Below are 23,134 nucleotides of genomic sequence, written 5' to 3'. Positions count from 1 at the left end.
CATCAAGAGGGCATGCAGAGTTCACAAGCCAAGTCACTTGGACAAAGGTCAAGGTCAGACTTAGAGGCTAAAGATCAAATAGCTCGAATATTAATTGTTAGCCTCATCAAGACAACGTGCATAGTTCACAATCGAGTTCACAGAGTTCATTATCAATGTCACACTTGAATGTCAAGTGTCATGATCACAACATTTTAATTTCCCAGTATCAGAGTGATTTCTGAGGGTAATGATCATGTATAGTGATAGATCCAGTTATATGTAGTACATGTATTTCCTATTATGCAGATAGTGCAAACTTAAAAAATATTTTTGTTAGAAAAATTTCAAAATAATTTCATAGATATTTTCCATGTGTGACCCAATACCAAAATCTGTGGAACTCAGATGAGTAACCTTGGACCACTGAGGCCCTCTTCTTTAATGATTTGGTGAATTTTTAAAAAAAAGTATGGACCTATTAAATTGTTAATTTGGAACCGGTGGCCATTAGTGAATGAAAAATGTGCAAAATGTGAATCTAGCTTTGACATCTCTCATTTAAACTAGAATAAGGAGATGAAATGACAATTTGTACTTTAGATTTCGGCATCATTTTAAGAAAATTTAATTTCCTTTTCCAGAATAACTTTCACTAGTTTTGCTATATTGTGTCAGTGCAATGTTAAACCCAACAAAAAAGAAACAAATTCACTAGTTTGGGCATATTTGAATGATTGGAGACCATTGATATACTAATTATACTTTATTTAAGTATACTTCATGAATTTTTATGCCCCCGAAGGGAGGCATATAGTTTTTGAACCGTCTGTCAGTCTGTCGGTCTGTCAGTCTGTCCGCAATTTTCGTGTCCGGTCCATATCTTTGTCATCGATGGATGGATTTTCAAATAACTTGGCATGAATGTGTACCACAGTAAGACGACATGTCGCGCGCAAGACCCAGGTCCGTAGCTCAAAGGTCAAGGTCACACTTAGACATTAAAGGATAGTGCATTGATGGGCGTGTCCGGTCCATATCTTTGTCATCGATGGATGGATTTTCAAATAACTTGGCATGAATGTGTACCACAGTAAGACAACGTGTCACGCGCAAGACCCAGGTCCGTAGCTCAAAGGTCAAGGTCACACTTAGACATTAAAGGATAGTGCATTGATGGGCGTGTCCGGTCCATATCTTTGTCATCAATGGATAGATTTTCAAATAACTTGGCTTGAATGTGTACCACAGTAAGATGACGTGTCGCGCGCAAGACCCAGGTCCGTAGCTCAAAGGTCATGGTCACACTTAGACTTTAAAGGATTGTGCATTGATGGGCGTGTCCGGTCCATATCTTTGTCAACCATGGATGGATTTTCAAATTACTTGGCATGAATGTGTACCACAGTAAGACGACGTGTCGCGCGCAAGACCCAGGTCCGTGGCTCAAAGGTCAAGGTCACACTTAGAAGTTAAAGGTCATTTTTCATGATAGTGCATTGATGGGCGTGTCCGGTCCATATCTTTGTCATTCATGCATGGATTTTAAAATAACTACGCATGAATGTGTGACACAGTAAGACGACGTGTCGCGCGCAAGACCCAGCTCCGTAGGTCAAAGGTCCTAAACTCTAACATCGGCCATAACTTCTCATTCAGAGTGCCATCGGGGGCATATGTCATCCTATGGAGACAGCTCTTGTTTGTTGATTAAATAAACTGTCTTCCTTTGATAATGATATCCTTGCAGTATACACTATCATTATAGTGATAATTCCATTAACTTTGAATTTCAATGTAGTTCAAAACCCCATGTTTTATATATATTTTTGAGACTTTAAAAGTGATTTAGCTGTCCTGCTTTTAATGTTGTCTATAGCCTATAATTATGAGCCGCACCTTGAGAAAACAAACATAGTGCATTTGCGACCAGCATGGATCCAGACCAGCCTGCACATCCACGCAGTCAGGATCCATGCTGTTTGCTAACGGTTTTCTATAATTTCAATAGGCTTTGAAAGCGAACAGCATGGATCCTAACCAGACTGCACAGATGTGCGAGGCTGGTCTGGATCCATGCTGGTTGCAAAAGCATTAATGTTGGTTTTCTCATGGCGCGGCTCATATTTTTTGTTGTTTTGATTACAGGGAAGGATGGTCACAAATATTTAGGCAGTTGAAATTGAAGAATATAAAATGTATATGTCCTACAGCGTAAGTTATTTCTCTTTGATTTTACAGCAGATTAGGTTTATCTTAAAAGGTATTTAATTAATTCATTTTAAATAATTTAAAACATTTGAATATGTGATATTGACACTGATATCCGTTATTCAGTGCTCTTTTCAAGTAATACAGAAAAGTTATTCCATCGATTAACGTTATTGAATATGTAGCAAAAATAGAGATTTTCTATAATTATAATTTTAAGCTCACTAAATATATAATGTGTTGCATGCATATAATCAAGGGTGAATGTGCAGGTAAATCTTTCCTACTTTGATGTGGTAACAAGAATTTACAACTATTACCACTGAGCTCATTATTAGTCCCATAGTGATTGAAAACCAGTTTTGGCAACTACAGGATTGCACTTTTCCATCTGTCCATCCTGCCGCTTTTTTGTGCCTGGTCCATAACTCTGTCATCCATCAAGGGATTATGATATTACTTGGCACGAGTGGATAAGTTGATATATAGCAAGAGACCGACTGACTGACTGGTTTTGGATGCTATGGAAACTGAATACAAATAAATGATCTAAGTTAGAAAAATTCATTTCTTTTCCTGTATGATAACATTTTATTTTCTAGGCCAGTAATACCAGTGACATTGAATGGTGGGATGCAAATGCCTTCATGTAAGAAAAATGTTCAGAAAGTTCAGAAAACAGGAAAACTAATTGTTTCTGATTTTAGAAAAAAAAAACAGTATCTATAGTTGAATCAGTAAGTAGAGAATTCACTGCGGGTGAATCGGTTTAGGGGATTGTATATGGGTATCCAGCATAAACCCCAAAGTCTGTTGAGCATAAATTGTAGAAAGCCCAAAATTGAGACATCACAACACATTTAGAAAATATTTTCAGTTAGCTTTGCTTGTAATATAATTCATGTAAATGAAGTTGAAAATCAAAGTTATTTGATGGTAGTCAGTTTACATTCCCCACTTCTTACTAACACTGGTCCTTCGTAAGTGAAAAAAAAATAACCTTTGCAAATAAAAGAGTAAGTGCTTGTGTTACACATGATGTGTTCTTGTAATCAGACGTCTAGAAAAGTACCTGCTTGCCACGGTGATGATATCAGGCTCATGACTGTTTTGATGGTAGTCAATGGTGGTAGGGCTTGAATGGCAAGCAGAATGATGGCTTAAAAGTTTGGTTAAAAATGCTGTACCAAGTAATTTGGAGTCACAGAAGCATTTTTTAACAATTTAAGTGGGGCAGCATCAATGTATCCCCACTTTACTTATTATCGGTGGTTACCGATTAACGGTGCAATTCGAAAATCCCGAATATTTACTTCCTGAAGAGCACTTCCGGAATTCTTTGTTTACAAAGTTACAGGATATTCCTCAACGTGATTCTTCCGTGAAATATGTCCTTCCTAAGGGTAAGTTACATATTTATTGTATATGAATTGATTGAAAATGTATTTTTAGCTCACCTGTCACAAAGTGACAAGGTGAGCTTTTGTGATCGCGCGGCGTCCGTCGTCCGTCGTACGTGCGTCCGTCAGTCCGTCCGTCCGTAAACTTTTGCTTGTGACCACTCTAGAGGTCACATTTTTTGTGGGATCTTTATGAAAGTTGGTCAGAATGTTCATCTTGATGATATCTAGGTCAAGTTCGAAACTGGGTCACATGCCTTCAAAAACTAGGTCAGTAGGTCTAAAAATAGAAAAACCTTGTGACCTCTCTAGAGGCCATATGTTTCACAAGAACTTCGTGAAAATTGGTCAGAGTGTTCACCTTGATGATATCTAGGTCAAGTTCAAAACTGGGTCACGTGCCATCAAAAACTAGGTCAGTAGGTCTAAAAATAGAAAAACCTTGTGACCTCTCTAGAGGCCATATATTTCACAAGATCTTCATGAAAGTTGGTCTGAATGTTCATCTTGATGATATCAAGGTCAAGTTCGAAACTGGGTCACGTGCCATCAAAAACTAGGTCGGTAGGTGAAATAATAGAAAAACCTTTTGACCTCTCTAGAGGCCATATTTTCATGGGATCTGTATGAAAGTTGGTCTGAATGTTCATCTTGATGATATCTAGGTCAAGTTCGAAACTGGGTCACGTGCCATCAAAAACTAGGTCAGTAGGTCAACAATAGAAAAACCTTGTGACCTCTCTAGAGGCCATATTTTTCATGGGATCTGTATGAAAGTTGGTCTGAATGTTCATCTTGATGATAGCTAGGTCAGGTTCGAAAGTGGGTCATGTGCCCTCAAAAACTAGGTCAGTAGGTCAAATAATAGAAAAACCTTGTGACCTCTCTTAAGGCCATATTTTTCATGGGATCTGTATGAAAGTTAGTCTGAATGTTCATCTTGATGATATCTAGGTCAAGTTCGAAACAGGGTCATGTGCGGTCAAAAACTAGGTCAGTAGGTCTAAAAATTGAAAAACCTTGTGACCTTTCTAGAGGCCATACTTGTGAATGGATCTCCATAAAAATTTGTCAGAATGTTTGTCTTGATGATATCTAGGTAAATTTTGAAAGTGGATCACGTGCCGTCAAAAAGTAGGTCAGAAGGTCAAATAATGAAAAGAAGTTGTGACCTCTCTAGAGGCCATATTTATCATGGGATCTGTATGGAAGTTGGTCTGAATGTTTATCTTGATGATATATAGGTCAAGTTTGAAACTGGGTCAACTGCACTCAAAAACTAGGTCAGTAGGTTTTAAAATAGAAAAACCTTGTGACCTCTCTAGAGGCCATACCCTTGAATGGATCTTCATGAAAATTGGTCAGAATGTTCACCTTGATGATATCTATGTCAAGTTTGAAACTGGGTCACGTGCCTTAAAAAACTAGGTCAGTAGGTCAAATAATAAAAAAACCTTGTGACCTCTCTAGAGGCCATACTTTTCATGGGATCTGTATAAAAGTTGGTCTGAATGTTCATCTTGATGATATCTAGGTCAAGTTTGAAACTGGGTCAACTGCGGACAAAAACTAGGTCAGTAGGTCTAAAATTAGAAAAATCTTTTGACCTCTCTAGAGGCCATATTTTTCAATGGATCTTCATGAAAATTGATCTGAATGTTCACCTTGATGATATCTAGGTCACTTTCGAAACTGGGTCACGTGCGGTCAAAAACTAGGCCAGTAGATATAAAATAGAAAACCCTTGTGACCTCTCTGGAGGCCATATTTTTCATGAGATCTTCATGAAAATTAGTGAGAATGTTCACCTTGATGATATCTAGGTAAAGTTCAAAACAGGGTCACGTACCTTCGAAAACTAGGTCAATAGTTCAAATAATAGAAAAACCTTGTGACCTCTCTAGTGACCATATTTTTCAATGGATCTTCATGAAAATTGGTCAGAATTTTTATCTTGATAATATCTAGGTCAAGTTCAAAACTGGGTCACATGAGCTCAAAAACTAGATCACTATGTCAAATAATAGAAAAAACGACGTCATACTCAAAACTGGGTTATGTTGGAACAGGTGAGCAATTCAGGACCATCATGGTCCTCTTGTTTATCCCCCCACCAAAGGTGAAGGGGATATTAGAAATGCTCTCCGTCCGTGCGTCCGTCCGTCCGTGCGTCCGCAACGATATTTGTCCGGAGCACAACTCCAAAAGTACTTGAGGGATTTTCTTCAAACTTCATACACTGATAGAACACATTGGGAGGAAGTGCAGTGTGCAAGAACAATAACTCTACCTTGCCTATTTTTTGAGTTATTCCCCTTTATCATATTTTCAAAAAAAAATTTGTCCGGAGCATAACTCCAAAAGTACTAGAGGGATTTTCTTCAAACTTCATACACTGATAGAACACATTGGGAGGAAGTGCAGTGTGCAAAAACAATAACTCTACCTTGCCTATTTTTTGAGTTATTCTCCTTTATCATATTTTCTTAAAACATTTTGTCCGGAGCATAACCCCAAAAGTACTGGAGGGATTTTCTTCAAACTTCATACACTGATAGAACACATTGGGAGGAAGTGCAGTGTGCAAGAACAATAACTCTACCTTGCCTATTTTTTGAGTTATTCCCCTTTATCATATTTTCTTAAAGAAATTTGTCCGGAGCATATCTTCTTCATGCATGGAGGGATTTTGATATATCTTGGCACAAATGTTTACCACCACGATGCGGAGTGTCATATGCAAGAACTAGGTCCCTAGGTCTAAGGTCAAGGTCACACTTAGAGGTCAAAGGATACAAGAATAAAAACCTTGTCCGGAGCATTTCTTCTTCATGCATTGAGGGATTTTGATATAACTTGGCACAAATGTTTACCACCACGAGACGGAGTGTCATGCGCAAGATCCAGGTCACTAGGCCTAAGGTCAAGGTCACACTTACTCTCCAGTTTTAGGTGTATTTTATTAATTTTATTATATATAAGGTATCTCTACCTAGTAAGGAGTTTTTTTGTGGACTTTAAAAAACAAAAGACTTACAATGGTTACTAAACAACCACAAAATTAACATTCCAGTTGCAAATACAGCTGCTAGAGTAAAGAAATTTGCTTTGACGGGCATATATTGTGACATTCTGGCACTCTTGTTCCCTGTTAGCTTTCCATTCCTTCTTTTTACAGTAGCCATATAGAAAAACATCATAGTTATACTCTTCATGAAAATTAATAAAATTTAGCAGTAAACCACCTCACTACTGACTTATTCTTTCTTCCACATCTTAAAACCCCTGATGCGGACCACATCCTTCAATTATGATATGCCCGGTGGGGGGATTAGCCATGTCTGACATGGCTCTTGTTTATTTTAATTTGTTTTACTGATAAACTTCAATATCTGTCGATGAATAAAGAATAATTCCTCAGAAAAAAATTTGACAGAAGGATTCCCCCTGCCTAAATGACGTCATCGAGCACTGCCTCGCGCACACGCTTTTTGGCGCCCTTTTTGATAAACAATGCTACTGAACTAAACTTCTGACATTTCATTGTTAAGAACTGAGAAATAAAGATGCATTCAATTTTGTGTACATGTGGTAAGTTTTTTTTATTATTTCATTACAGCTACCAACCATTGGCAAGGCTACCAAGAGAAGGCGACTGTATGATACTGGGCTGATAGCAAGGGCATACAAAGATGTAGTCTCTTCTGGGATGTCTGTGTACAAGGCAGCCAGGTTATATGGTATACCAGAGTCCACTCTGCGTGATAGAACCCTTGGGCTCCAGCCAGTGACAGGAGAGAAAGAAAATCTACCCAGCAGTGGTCCGCCTCCAACATTTACTGCCCAGGAGGAGCAGAAACTAGTAGAACATATAAGCTACATGGCAAGCATAGGGTATGGCTATACCCGTGCTGAATTTCTCTGCTTGGCATTTGATTGGGCTGTTACTTTAGGAAGGAAGAAACAGTGATCCAGATTTTGCAGCATCATGGTACAAGGGATTCAAAAGACGGAACCCAGATGTAACTTTAGCCAAACCCCAGAAATTGTCTGTGCTTAGAGCAAAGTGTACCTCAGATGAGACCATGGACAAGTATTTTTGTGAACTGGCGAAAGTGTTGAAGAAGCATGACCTTGAGAACCACCCAGAGTTCATCTGGAATGTTGATGAAACGGGTTTAATGATGGAGCACAACCCCCGCCATGTTATATGTATGAAGGGAACAACACCTCAGGCCATAACCTCAAACAGGGGGAAAACAGTGACAATCATTGCTAGTGGAAGTGCAGCAGGCATTAGATTACCGCCATACTATGTATTCCCAGGGATGAGATGGAACCAGGACCTTTTGACAGGGGCTTCTCCAGGATCAGTCGGTACAGTTACAGAGAGCGGATGGTCTAATTCTGCTGTGTTTATGGAATACCTAGAACAGCACTTCCTTAAGCACGTTTCAACCAAGGATCATCCTGTCATGATTTTGTTCGACGGCCACAAGTCCCATGTCAACCTCACACTTTCTGCATGGGGAGAGGCAAACAATGTGGTATTCTTTGTGTTGCCACCGCACACCTCGCATGTAACACAACCCCTTGATGTAGGTTGCTTTGGACCGCTTAAGAACATCTACCATAGTGAGTGCCAGGCTTACATGCGCAGGAACCCAGGGATGCAGATAAACCGCTGCAATATAGCAGAAATCTCCAGCAAGGCATACAACAAAGGAGTTTGTGCAGAAAATCTCATAAGTGCTTTCAAGAAGACTGGTGTGTATCCTCTACAGCGGACATCCATAGGAGCTGCAAAGACTACTCCATCCACCATTTACATTGAAAACAAGGAACAGCCAATCAGTGAACCTGCTGAGTCTATATCATTCCTTGAAAGAAAAAAAAACTTGAAAGTGCTTGAGAAAACAAAGGTACCAGAAAGAGGAAGCCTACCATCATGGGTGATATATCATCTCCATCAAAGAAGTTGCTGATGACTCCAGTTGATCATCCAAAGAAAATTGAAGTCAACAAGAAAGACAAGAAGGGAACATCATCAGAATTACCTGGTCCATCTGGGGAGAAGGTTGTGCCGAAGAAAAACACAAAAGAGAGTCAATAAAGCACCATTGTCACCAATCCCTGGTCCATCTGGTGACAGTAACACTTTTGACTCAGAGGAAGACTCCCACAGTGAGATTGCTGAGGAAGATCTTTGTTGTGTTTGTGGAAAGTTCACGCCAGAGCCCATGAACCTGAAGTACACGCTGGAACTTGTGCAGTGGGGACAGTGTGACAAGTGTGGCCACTGGACACACCTTAAATACTGCTGTGATGTGAAGTTTTTAAGGAGGCATGATGAGTTTTTGTACCACCACTGTGTTTAACTGAATGTGATATGTCTGGTGTAACTGTGATTTTTGACAAAAATGTGATAAATTGCTGTTTGTGATATCATTTATTTATTTTATTCATTTTGTATGCTAGAATATACTTTTCTTTTCCACAGCAGATTAAATAATCCAGTAGCCAGAACTTCCAGCTTTGTTTACTTGTTATTTTTATGTATCTGGATGGAAGTTTAGTGCAGTAGCATTATTTCCCACAATTCCACCGATAATTGATATCTGTAAACATCCAAGATGGCGACCATGGTCGGTCAATATGTGACCTAATATTTCCGATAAATGCGTTCCCAGGTGAATAAAATTAACTTTTAATGAAAATAAGATAATTTTTCTTTAAAATGAGATAAATTTTGGTAAGCATATAAATTAAATGTTGTGTATAGTGGAATATCAATCATTAATACACCGATAATTGGTAAACCAAGGATATAGAAGTGCTTTTATGATTTGGTGAATTTATAAAAAAAAGTATGAACCTATTAAATTGTTAATTTGGAACCGGTGGCCAGACCATTAAAATATATTCTGCAGCCTTTGGTTCATAGGTCTTAATGTGAATTTCGGAGTTTATCATTTTATGTGTTTTATTGTAGGTATGACATTTTGTCACTGGAGCCACAAGGGCCAGAGGACGATGCGGGTATAAATGCGGCTGCAAATTCTTGTAAGTTGGACATCTAAATTCTGTTTGTACTGATACAAGAACTACAACTGCGGTAGCTTTCTGTATTACTTAAAAATATGTTGAGTGAAATTAATCTGTTTGTTTGTTGTTGTTTTTTCATTTTTAGCTAACCATGAGCTATTGTGGTCACTCACTGTCTGTGGGCTGTCTGACCTTTCCATCATAATTTTGTTCATCTTACATATCTGAAACTGTTGGAAATTGATAACATTTGGCCAGGATGTTTCTTAGGTGGTCCTCCTTGAAAGGTGTTCAAGCAGATTTGCTTAGTTGGTCAAAGGGGCTACCAGATCTATATAATATGATGGTCTTTAACACAGATATAGATATCTGCTGACCTGTGTTTGGTAGCTGTTTCTTGTTATGCTCCGTTTGTCCGTCCGTCCCTCCGTCCGTCACACTTTTGTCCAGAGTATAACTTGAAAAGTAATAAATTAAATGGCATTTAATTGTCACTTCAAAAGTGCAGTGTCAAAGAATAATAACTCTACCTTACCTTGTTTTTAGCTCACCTGTCACGAAGTGACAAGGTGAGCTTTTGTGATCACGCAGCGTCCGCCGTCCGTCCGTCCGTAAACTTTTGCTTGTGACCACTCTAGAGGTCACATTTTTCATGGGGTCTTTATGAAAATTGGTCAGAATGTTCACCTTGATGATATCTAGGTCAAGTTCGAAACTGGATCACGTGCGATCAAAAACTAGGTCAGTAGGTCTAAAAATAGAAAAATCTTGTGACCTCTCTGGAGGCCACATTTTTCAATGGATCTTCATGAAAATTAGTCAGAATGTTCAACTTGATGATATCTAGGTCAAGTTCGAAACTGGATTATGTGCCATCAAAAACTAGGTCAGTAGGTCAAATAATAGAAAAACATTGTGACCTCTCTAGAGGCCATATTTTTCAAGATATATGTATGAAAGTTGGTCTGGATGTTCACCTTGATGATATCTAGATCAGGTTTGAAACTGGGTCACGTGCGGTCAAAAACTAGGTCAGTATGTCTAAAAATAGAAAGACCTTGTGACCTCTCTAGAGGCCATACTTTTGAATGGATCTTCATGAAAATTGGTCAGAATGTACACCTTGATGATATCTAGGTCAGGTTCGAAACTGGGACACGTGCGGTCAATAACTAGGTCAGTAGGTCAAATAATAAAAAAACCTTGTGACCTCTCTAGAGGCTGTATTTTTCGTGGGATCTGTATGAAAGTTGGTCTGAATGTTCATCTTGATGATATCTAGGTCAGGTTCGAAACTGGGTCAACTGTGATCAAAATCTAGGTCAGTAGGTCTAAAAATAGAAAAACCTTGTGACCTCTCTAGAGGCCATACTTTCAAATGGATCTTCATGAAAATTGTTCAGAATGTACACCTTGATGATATCTAGGTCAGGTTCGAAACTGGGACACGTGCGGTCAATAACTAGGTCAGTAGGTCAAATAATAAAAAAACCTTGTGACCTCTCTAGAGGCCATATTTTTCATGGGATCTGTAAGAAAGTTGGTCTGATAGTTTATCTTGATGATATCTAGTTCAAGTTTGAAACTGGGTCAACTGCGGTCAAAAACTAGGTCAGTAGGTCTAAAAATAGAAAATCCTTGTGACCTCTCTAGAGGCCACATTTTTCACAAGATCTTCATGAAAATTGGTCAGAATGTTCAACTTGATAATATCTAGGTCAAGTTCGAAACTGGGTCATGTGCCATCAAAAACTAGGTCAGTAGGTCAAATAATAGAAAAACATTGTGACCTCTCTAGAGGCCATATTTTTCAAGATATATGTATGAAAGTTGGTCTGGATGTTCACCTTGATGATATCTAGATCAAGTTTGAAACTGGGTCACGTGCGGTCAAAAACTACGTCAGTAGGTCTAAAAATAGAAAAACCTTGTGACCTCTCTAGAGGCCATACTTTTGAATGGATCTTTATGAAAATTGGTCAGAATGTTCACCTTGATGATATCTAGATCAGGTTTGAAACTGGGACACGTGCGGTCAATAACTAGGTCAGTAGGTCAATAATATAAAAACCTTGTGACCTCTCTAGAGGCTGTATTTTTCATGGGATCTGTATGAAAGTTGGTCAGAATGTTCATCTTGATGATATCTAGGTCAGGTTCGAAACTGGGTCAACTGTGGTCAAAATCTAGGTCAGTAGGTCTGAAAATAGAAAAACTTTGTGACCTCTCTAGAGGCCCTACTTTCAAATGGATCTTCATGAAAATTGTTCAGAATGTTCACCTTGATAATATTTAGGTCAAGTTCGAAACTGGGTCACATGCAGTCAATAACTAGGTCAGTTGGTCAAATAAACAAAACCTTGTGACCTCTCTAGAGGCCATATTTTTCATGGGATCTGTATGAAAGTTGGTCTGATAGTTTATCTTGATGATATCTAGTTCAAGTTTGAAACTGGGTCAGCTGCGGTCAAAAACTAGGTCAGTAGGTTTAAAAATAGAAAATCCTTGTGACCTCTCTAGAGGCCATACTTTCAAATGAATCTTCATGAAAATTGGTCAGTATGTTCACCTTGATGATATCTACGTCAAGTTCGAAACTGGGTCACGTGCGGTCAATAACTAGGTCAGTAGGTCAGATAATAAAAAAACCTTTTGACCTCTCTAGAGGCAATATTTTTCAATGGATCTTCATGAAAATTGGTCAGAATTTTTATCTTGATGATATCTAGGTCAGGTTCAAAACTGGGTCACATGAGCTGAAAAACTAGGTCACTTTGTCAAATAATAGAAAAAACAACGTCATACTCAGTTCAAAACTGGGTCATGTGGGAACAGGTGAGCGATTCAGGACCATCATGGTCCTCTTGTTTAATTATCTCCCTTAATCAAATAAGGCTTGTCCAGAGCATTACTTGAAAAGTATTAATAGCATTTGATTGAAACTTCAAAAGTGCAGTGTCAAAGAATCATAACTCTACCTTAGAGACCTTACCTAGTTTTTAGCTCACATGTCACTTTGTGACAAGGTGAGCTTTTGTGATTGCGCAGCGTCTGTCGTCCGTAAACTTTTGCTTGTGACCACTCTAGAGGTCACATTTTTCATGGGATCTTTATGAAAGATGGTCTGAATGTTCATCTTGATGATATCTAGGTCAAGTTCGAAACTGGGTCACATGCGGTCCAAAACTAGGTCAGTAGGTCTAAAAATAGAAAAACCTTGTGACCTCTCTAGAGGCCATACTTTTCAATGGATCTTCATGAAAGTTGGTCAGAATGTTCACCTTGATGATATCTAGGTCAAGTTCGAAACTGGGTCATGTGCCTTCAAAAACTAGGTCAGTAGGTCAAATAATAAAAAAACCTTGTGACCTCTCTAGAGGCCATATTTTTCATGGGATCTGTATGAAAGTTGGTCTGAATATTTATCTTGATGATATCTAGGTCAAGTTTGAAACTGAGTCACATGCATTCCAAAACTAGGTCAGTAGGTCTAAAAATAGAAAAACCTTGTGACCTCTCTAGAGGCCATATTTTTCAATGGATCTTCATGAAAGTTGGTCAGTATGTTCAACTTGATGATATCTAGGTCAAATTTGAAACTGGGTCATGTGCCATCAAAAACTAGGTCAGTAGGTCAAATAATAAAAAACCTTGTGACCTCTCTAAAGGCCATATTTTTCATGGGATCTGTATGTAAGTTGGTCTGAATGTTCATCTTGATCATATCTAGGTCAAGTTCGAAACTGGGTCACGTGCGGTCAAAAACTAGGTCAGTAGGTCTAAAAATAGGAAAACCTTGTGATCTCTCTAGAAGCCATACTTGTGAATGGATCTTCATGAAAATTGGTCAGAATGTTTACCTTGATGATATCTAGGTCAAGTTTAAAACTGGATCACATGCCATCAATAACTAGGTCAGTAGGTCAAATAATAGAAAAACCTTGTGACCTCTCTAGAGGCCATATTTTTCATGGGATCTGTATGAAAGTTGGTCTGAATGTTCATCTTGATGATATCTAGATCAAGTTTGAAACTGGGTCAACTATGATCAAAAACTAGGTCAGTAGGTCTAAAAATAGAAAAACCATGTGACCTCTCTAGAGGCCATAATTTGGAATGGATCTTCATGAAAATTAGTCAGAATGTTCATCTTGATGATATCTAAGTCAGGTTTGAAACTGGGTCAACTGCAGTCAAAAACTAGGTCAGTAGGTCTTAAAATAGAAAAACCTTGTGACCTCTCTAGAGGCCATACTTTTGAATGGATCTTCATCAGGGATATAAACTAGCTATTTTTATTTAGGGGCCCAGACTGTCAAAAGTGAATGTTTAACATTAGATATATGGGCATTTTCTCCAATAATTTAGGGGCCCAGCCCAAAATCTAGGGGCCATGGGCTACTGGGCCCCTGCTAATTTATATCCCTGCTCATGAAAATTGATCAGAATGTTCACCTTAATGATATCTAGGTCAAATTCGAAAACTGGGTCACGTGCCATCAATAACTAGGTCAGTAGGTCAAATAATAAAAAACCTTGTGACCTCTCTAGAGACCATATTTTTCAATGGATCTTCATGAAAATTGGTCAGAATTTTTATCTTGATGATATCTAGGTCAGGTTCAAAACTGGGTCACATGAGCTCAAAAACTAGGTCACTATGTCAAATAATAGAAAAAATGACCTCATACTCAGTTCAAAACTGGGTCAAGTGGGGACAGGGGAGGGATTCAGGACCATCATGGTCCTCTTGTTTAATTATCTCCCTTAATCAAATAAGGATTGTCCGGAGCATTACTTGAAAAGTATTAACGGCATTTCATTGAAACTTCACAAAATGATAGAGGCCATTGACGGGAAGTGCAGTGTCAAAGAACCATAACTCTACTTTACCTAGTTTTTTAAATCATCTCCCTTTATTATACAAAATAAGGCTTGTCCGGAGTATAACTTGAAAAGTATTGATGGCATTTGATTGAAACTTTACATAATCATAGAGGCTATTGAGACAAAGTGAACGAATCATAACTCTGCCTCACCTAGTTTTTGAGGTGGTTAAAGGCTGAAAGCCTTTTGACGAGTCCTTGCTATCCAACGATTCTCTAAATGGACCAAATAACACAGTGAAGGGATGTAGTTCCATTAGATTTCTCAAACTTCAAACAGTTCACTGCATGAATGAAGTTAAGTTGTGTCAATTCCCTTTGCTATGACCAATATACGATGTAATCTGTCATATTTATGACTTGTAATTGTGCAATACTCGAATGTAACTCATTAAGCATAAATGTGCATTTTAAGAATTGCGCAGGCTTACAAAGCTTGGGTAACATCCAGCGAAAGACAAAAAATAGTTCCACAGGGCTCCAGATAAGATGCGTATTAGCGTAAATTACGTATAGAAATAATGCAAATACGCATGTCTAATAATTTCTAAGCGTATAAAAACGTATACAGAATTACAGAAACGCACACAATGCTTTTTTAAAAACAAAATCTGAATCGTCTGGATGCGATAGGTAACATAGCCGATCAGCCTTAATTCTCCCACATTGAATGTAAACACGCATCGTATGATTTCTATAAACTTTGCGTGGGTTGAATTTTGCAGTCAGTAAACGGATAAATTATCGGAAGAAGAAGCTCTTACTGGTTTGTTTAGTTACTACTGATATTAAAAATGATTTTAATTCTTATTTTTCGAGAAATAAACAAATCGGCGAAACATTAAATTGTATTTTCTTGTAGTTTTTGAAATCGAAAGTAGATCGTCTATGTTTGGCTGCTTTGATGAAACGAAACAACTTTTTTATGAAAAGATTTAAATAAGAGGTAATTTAACCGTAAACTTCAATGTCAGATACTGCCAACTGCTGCTAAATGTCTTCGTATCAACACAATTTGTAAAATATATTGTTCAAACTGGAGAAAAGTGTAATCGTATCCGGATATATTTTGGGTAAATATCGAGCTGTGTTATGAAATTTTAAGAAAAAAACTAAAAACAAACTGAAACTGGTAGACTATACTGTCAGTACATCAATCATTAGCCGACTCAGGCCATTCAGGCCTTTGATTTAATTATCTCCCTTTATTATAAAACCATAGAACCATAACTCTACTTTACCTAGTTTTTTTAATCATCTCCCTTTATTATACAAAATAAGGCTTGTCCGGAGCATTACTTGAAAAGAATTGATGACATTTGACTAAATTTTCACAGAATTGAGAGGCCAGTGAGACAAATTGCAATGTCAAAGAATCATATTTCTACCTTCCCTTGTTTTTGAATTATCCCCCTTTATTATTCAAAATAAGGCTTGTCCGGAGCATTATTTGAAAAGTATTTATTGCATTTCATTGAAACTTCACAAAATGATAGAGACTGTTGACGGGAAGTGCAGTGTCAAAGAAACATAACTCTACTTTACCTAAAAGTATTATTGGCATTTCATTGAACTTAACAAAATGATGAGGCAATTAATGGGAAGTGCAATGTCAAAGAAAGAACCATAACTCTACCTACTCTAGTTTTTGAATTATATCCCTTTATTCAATTTTCTTCTTTTTATTGTCACTATTTTTTAGCTCACCTGTCACAAAGTGACAAGGTGAGCTTTTGTGATCGCGCGGTGTCCGTAAACTTTTGCTTGTGACCACTCTAGAGGTCACATTTTTCTTGGGATCTTTATGAAAGTTGGTCAGAATGTTCATCTTGATGATATCTAGGTCAAGTTCGAAACTGGGTCACGTGCCCTCAAAAACTAGGTCAGTAGGTCTAAAAATAGAAAAACCTTGTGACCTCTCTAGAGGCCATATATTTTACAAGATCTTCATGAAAATTGGTCAGAATGTTCACCTTGATGATATCTAGGTCAAGTTCGAAACTGGGTCACATGCGGTCAATAATTAGGTCAGTAGGTCTAAAAATAGAAAAACCTTCTGACCTCTCTAGAGGCCATATATTTCACAAGATCTTCATGAAAATTGGTCAGAACGTTCATCTTGATGATATCTAGGTCAAGTTCGAAACTGGGTCACGTGCCTTCAAAAACTAGGTCAGTAGGTCAAATAATAGAAAAACCTTGTGACCTCTCTAAAGGCCATATTTTTCATGGGATCTGTATGAAAGTTGGTCTGAATGTTCGTCTTGATGATATCTAGGTCAAGTTCAAAACTGGGTCACGTGCGGTCAAAAACTAGGTCAGTAGGTCTAAAAATAGAAAAACCTTATGACCTCTCAAGAGGCCATATATTTCATGAGATCTTCATGAAAATTGGTCATAATGTTCACCTTGATGATATCTAGGTCAAGTTCGAAAGTGGGTCACGTCCCCTCAAAAACTAGGTCAGTAGGTCAAATAATAGAAAATCCTTGTGACCTCTCTAGAGGCCATATTTTTCATGGGATATGTATGAAAGTTGGTCTGAATGTTCATCTTGATGATATCTAGTTCAAGTTCGAAAGTGGGTCATGTGCCATCAAAAACTAGGTCAGTAGGTCAGATAATAGAAAAACCTTGTGACCTCTCTAAAGGCCATATTCTTCATGGGAACTGGGTCAACTGCGGTCAAAAACTAGGTCAGTAGGTCTAAAATTATTAATTATTCAAGAAAATTGATCTGAATGTTCACCTTGATGATATCTAGGTCAGTTTCGAAACTGGGTCACGTGCGGTCAAAAACTAGGCCAGTAGGTATAAAAATAGAAAAAACCTTGTGACCTCTCTAGAGGCCATATTTTTCATGAGATCTTCATGAAAATTAGTGAGAATGTTCACCTTGATGATATCTAGGTAAAGTTCAAAACAGGGTCACGTACCTTCGAAAACTAGGTCAATAGGTCAAATAATAGAAAAACCTTGTGACCTCGTAGAGACCATATTTTTCAATGGATCTTCATGAAAATTGGTCAGAATGTTTACCTTGATAATATCTAGGTCAAGTTCAAAACTGGGTCACATGAGCTCAAAAACTAGGTCACTATTTCAAATAATAGAAAAAACGACGTCATACTCAAAACTGGGTCATGTGGGAAGAGGTTAGCGATTCAGAACCACCATGGTCCTCTTGTTTTTGTTTCTTATACGTTATTTCCCATATGGGACAAGTACATGAATTGGGGAGCATCATTCGGTTTCACCGATTCCTTGTTATACCTGTTGGAGCTTTAAAACTTGTGAACGATATAGCAAATGGCTTGTGACAGTTAAGACATTAAGTGGTGACTTCAACATACACATGTATACATTTTCGCGTCTGTTTATGTATACAATATGTAGGTGTAATTATACTAATGGTTGGATCAGTCAAAAAATAATAATTTCTTAGGAACAAGTCAATTCGCACTCATTTTACTTCTTAAAATATTTGTCATGGCACTTCACCTTGTTATCATTATTCTTAAACTGTACATTTTGTATTAAATAATTTCAGTACGAAAATTGATAGTTACGGAGGAGGAGAATGGAATATCATCAGACAATGTTATTGTTGGGGGGTTTTCTCAAGGTGGAGCGATTGCTCTTTACACAGCTTTAACCCATGAAAAACCTCTAGCAGGAGTTGTGGGACTGAGTACATGGTTACCATTGAATAAGGAATTTCCTCAGGTTTGTATGTTTGTTAATGTTATCAGAAGTTTATAGCTCAACTGTACGAAGTATGGAGCTGTCCTACTCGACCTGGTGTCGGCGTCCTTCCGCGTCCACACTTCGGTTGAAGTTTTGATGCACTTTCACTTTATCTCTGTAATTACTTGATACATTTGTTTCAAACTTAAAATAGTTATTGCTCATCATCACCCACATCATATGGCACAAGGTTCATAACTCTCACACCAATATTTCATGAATTATCCCCCCTTTTTACTTAGAATTTCAGGTTAAAATTTTGATGCACTTTCACTCTATCTCAGTTATTACTAAATGGATTTGAATAAAACTTAACACCCACATCATATAACACAAGGTTCGTAGCTCTGGGACCAATATTTCGTAAATTATGCCCCCCCCCCCCCCCCCCCTTTTACTTGGAATTTCAGGTTAAAGTTTTCATGCACTTTCACTCTTATCTCAGTTCTTACTATATGGATTTGACTCAAACTTAAAGTAGTTCTTGAACATCATCACTCACATCATACGACACATGGGCTGTAAAACTTGCCCCAATATTTCATGAATTATCCCCCCTTTTTAGCTCACCTGCTCAAGGTGAGCTTTTGTGATCGCCCTGTGTCCCTAGTCGTCCGTCCGTCGTCAACAATTTGACTGTTAACACTAAAGAGGTCACAAATTTGACCTAATCTAAATGAATCTTTGACAGAATATTACCCTCAATAAAATCTTGGACAAGGTCGGTATTGGGTCATCTGGGGTCAAAAACTAGGTCACCAGGTCAAATCAAAAGAAAAACTTGTTAAGACTCGTACAGGTCACAATTTTAGTTCAATATTGGGTCATCTGGGGTCAAAAACTAGGTCACCAGGTCAAATCAAAGGAAAAGCTTGTTAACACTCTGGAGGTCACAGTTTTTGCCCAATCTTAACTTGGTCAGAATGTCACCCTCAATAAAATCTTGGACGAGTTCGATATTGGGTCATCTGGGGTCAAAAACTAGGTCAAGTCAAATGAAAAGCTTGTTAACACTCTAGAGGTCACAATTTTGGCCCAATCTTAATGAATCTTGGTTTTAGAATGTTACCTTCAATATAATCTTGGACGAGTTCAATACTGTGTCATCTGGGATCAAAAACTAGGTCACTAGGTCAAATCAAAGGAAAAGCTTCTTCACACTCTAGAGGTCACAATTTTGGCCCAATCTTAATGAAACTTGGTCAGAATGTTACCCTCAATAAAATCTTTGACAAGTTCGATATCGGGTCATCTGGGATCAGAAACTAGGTCACCAGGTCAAATCAATGGAAAAGCTAGTTAACACTCTAAAGGTCACAATTTTTACCCAATCTTAATGAAACTTGGTCAGAATGTTACCCTCAATAAAATCTTTGACAAGTTCGATATTGGGTCATCTGGGGTCAAAAACTAGGTCACCAGGTTAAATCAAAGGAAAAGCTTGTTAACACTGTAGTGGCCACATTTATGACCATATCTTAATGAAACTTGGTCAGAATTTTAATCTTTATGATCTTTAGGTCAAGTTTAAACCTGGGTCAGGTGGGGTCAAAAACCTAGGTCACTAGGTCAAATCAAAGGAAAAGCTTGTTAACACTCTAGAGGCCACATTTATGACTGTATCTTCATGAAAGTTAATCAGTATGTTAATCTTGATGATCTTTAGGTCATTTTTGAATCTGGGTCATGTGGGGGCAGAAACTAGGTCACCAGGTCAAATGAAAGGAAAAGCTAGTTAACACTTTAGAGGCTACATTTGTGACCATATCTTATTGAAACTTGGTCAGAATGTTGATCTTGATGATCTTTAGGTCAATAGGTCAGGTGAGCGATACAGGGCCTTCATGGCCCTCTTGTTTACTAAGAATTTCAGGTTTAAGTTTTGATGCACTTTCATTCTATCTCAGTTTTTACTAAGTAGATTTGATTCAAACTTAAAATAGTTGTTCCACCTTATCACCCACATCATATGACTAAAGGTCCATAACTCTGGTACCAATATTTCTTGAATTATGCCCCCTTTTACTTGGACTTTCATGTTAATTTTGATGCATTTTCACTATATCTCAGTTATTACTAAATGGATTTGATTCAAACTTGAAGTTGTTATTCCATGTCATCACCCACATCATATGACACAAGGTGCAAAAATCACTCTTGCACCAATATTTTATGAATTTTCCCCCTTTTTGCTTAGAATTATACTGATTTAAAGTTCTTTATATCTCTTATTACTTAATACTTTTGACACAAACTCAAGCTGTTGTCCAATATCTTCATTCTTATTGGAGTCATTAAACACTCTAGTGACAGCTCCAGATCCCTCAGATTTGCTCTGTTTCACTATCCAGTATTGAAATAGTGAGCATGCTGTCTCTTGTGACAGCTCTTGTTATATGTACCTGTGTACCCCTGATGCAGGGCTGATGTGCTTAGAACTTGTAAAATTAACTATTGAATGAAATGCAAAAGCTTATAACTATGAAGCACTGAGTCATATGTCCAAGCTAATCATGATTTTTTTATGTGTTAAACTGTTTTGTTAGGCATTTTCTCTAGAAGGATCAGAGTTCACTAGGAAATTCTTCAATGAGAGCACTAGACTATTAGCTGTGAGTCTGAACACAAGTTGAGCCAGATGTCCTTGGTGACAACTTCCCTGAAGGCAATGCACTTGAAGGCTCCAAATTTGATTCGTGTTGATGATTAGTCAGTACTGATACAGAACCCATGATCATGGGAAAGAAGATTTACTAACATAAATTGCATATCTGAATTACAATTGGCTTAATGTTGTTAAATGGATATTCAACAAAACAAATCAAATATTTTGTTTTAGGGCCTTAAAGTGAATAGAGACATTCCTGTGTTTCAAGCTCATGGTGAACATGATCCGTTAGTTCCAATAAAATGGGGAAACTTGACAGGGGCCCTTGTGAAGCAGATGACAACTAAACATACTTTCAAAGCATATCCAATGATGCACACATCGTGCCCGGAGGTATAGTATGCACCTACTGCTTTTTCAGATGCTGTTTGTTTGACAGTTTTCTCAACTTAAGATTTACAGGGATACTAATTATGTCTCCCCCAGGAGACATATTGTTTTTGCCCTGTCTGTCCGACCGTCCTTCCGTCCATCCGTCCGTACGTCACACTTCATTTCCGAGCAATAACTGGAGAACCATTTGACCTAGAACCTTCAAACTTCATAGGGTTGTAGGGGTGCTGGAGTAGACGACCCCTATTGTTTTTGGGGTCACTCCGTCAAAGGTCAAGGTCACAGGGGCCTGAACATTGAAAACCATTTCTGATCAATAACTAGAGAACCACTTGACCCAGAATGTTGAAACTTCATAGGATGATTGGTCATGAAGAGTAGATGACCCCTATTGATTTTGGGGTCACTCCGTCAAAGGTCAAGGTCACAGGGGCCTGAACATTGAAAACCATTTCCGATCAATAACTAGAGAACCACTTGACCCAGAATGATGAAACTTCATAGGATGATTGGTCATGAAGAGTAGATGACCCCTATTGATTTTGGGGTCACTCCATCAAAGGTCAAGGTCACAGAGGCCTGAACATTGAAAACCATTTCCGATCAATAACTAGAGAACCACTTGACCCAGAATGTTGAAACTTCATAGGATGATTGGTCATAAAGAGTAATTGACCCCTATTGATTTTGGGGTCACTCCATCAAAGGTCAAGGTCACAGGGGCCTGAACCTGGAAAACCATTTCCGATCAATAACTAGAGAACCACTTGACCCAGAATGTTGAAACTTCATAGGATGATTGTACATGCAAAGTAGATGACCCCTATCGATTTTGGGGTTTTATCCATTAAAGGTCAAGGTCACAGGGGCCTGAACGTTGAAAACCATTTCCGGTCAATAACTTGAGAACCACTTGACCCAGAATGTTGAAACTTAGAGGATGATTGATCATGCAGAGTAGATGACCCCTAACGATTTTGGGGTCACTCTGTGAAAGGTCAAGGTCACAGGGGCCCGAACATTGAAAACCATTTCCGGTCAGTAACTTGAGAACCACTTGACCCAGAATGATGAAACTTCATAGGATGATTGGTCATGCAGAGTAGATGACCCCTAACGATTTTAGGGTCACTCTGTTAAAGGTCAAGGCCGCAGGGCCTGAAAAATGGAAAACCATTTCCAATCAATAACTTGAGAACCTCTCGACCCAGAATGTTGAAACTTCATAGGATGTTTTGTTCATGCAGAGTAAATGACCCCTATTTTTTTTGGGGTCACTCCGTTAAAGGTCAAGGTCACAGGGGCCTAAAACATTGAAAACCATTTCCGATCAATAACTTGAGAACCACTTGACCCAGAATGTTGAAACTTCATAGGATGATTGAACATGCAGAGTAGATGACCCCTATTGATTTTGGGGTCAGTCTATTAAAGGTCAAGGTCACGTGGCCTGTTCATGTAAAATCATTTTTTGGAAATAACTTGAGAACCACTTGACCTACAATTTTGAAACTTAATAGGATGATTGGACATGCAGAGTAGATGACCCCTTTTTATTTTGATGTCACTTGATCAAAGGTCAAGGTCACAGGAGCCTGAACAGTGACTTGAGAACCACTAAGCCAAGAGTGTTGAAATTTAGCGGGATGACTGGACATGCCAAGTAGATGATCCCTATTGCAGCCAACCATCAGTGTCTCTTTGACTTTCGCTCCTGACCCCTATTGACTTCTTGCCTATAGGACTTTGCTTTGGGGGAGACATGCGCTTTTTTACAAAAGCATTTTCTAGTTCGATAATTATATTTTTTGCTGCTATATATTTCTTGTCAAATACTGCTCCTAAAAACAGGTTGCAAGCTTGAT

At 38.2% G+C, this 23,134-nt stretch overlaps 1 protein-coding gene across 1 annotated transcript in view; it reads left to right on the top strand.

The window, feature by feature from the left end:
• LOC123524859 (acyl-protein thioesterase 1-like) overlaps positions 1 to 23,134 on the top strand; it is a 58,770-nt gene that overhangs the window by 31,702 nt on the left and 3,934 nt on the right. Inside the window, exons 3-7 of the mRNA XM_053538442.1 lie at positions 2,128 to 2,193; positions 2,793 to 2,840; positions 9,583 to 9,653; positions 18,072 to 18,247; positions 21,108 to 21,269. Of these exons, the coding sequence (XP_053394417.1) occupies positions 2,128 to 2,193; positions 2,793 to 2,840; positions 9,583 to 9,653; positions 18,072 to 18,247; positions 21,108 to 21,269 (523 nt within the window). The remainder of the gene's footprint in view (positions 1 to 2,127; positions 2,194 to 2,792; positions 2,841 to 9,582; positions 9,654 to 18,071; positions 18,248 to 21,107; positions 21,270 to 23,134) is intronic.

This window comes from Mercenaria mercenaria, chromosome 3 (genome assembly GCF_021730395.1).
Source record: "Mercenaria mercenaria strain notata chromosome 3, MADL_Memer_1, whole genome shotgun sequence".
Classification (NCBI taxonomy): Eukaryota; Metazoa; Mollusca; class Bivalvia; order Venerida; family Veneridae; genus Mercenaria; species Mercenaria mercenaria.
This window is presented reverse-complemented; position numbering and strand designations above follow the sequence as displayed.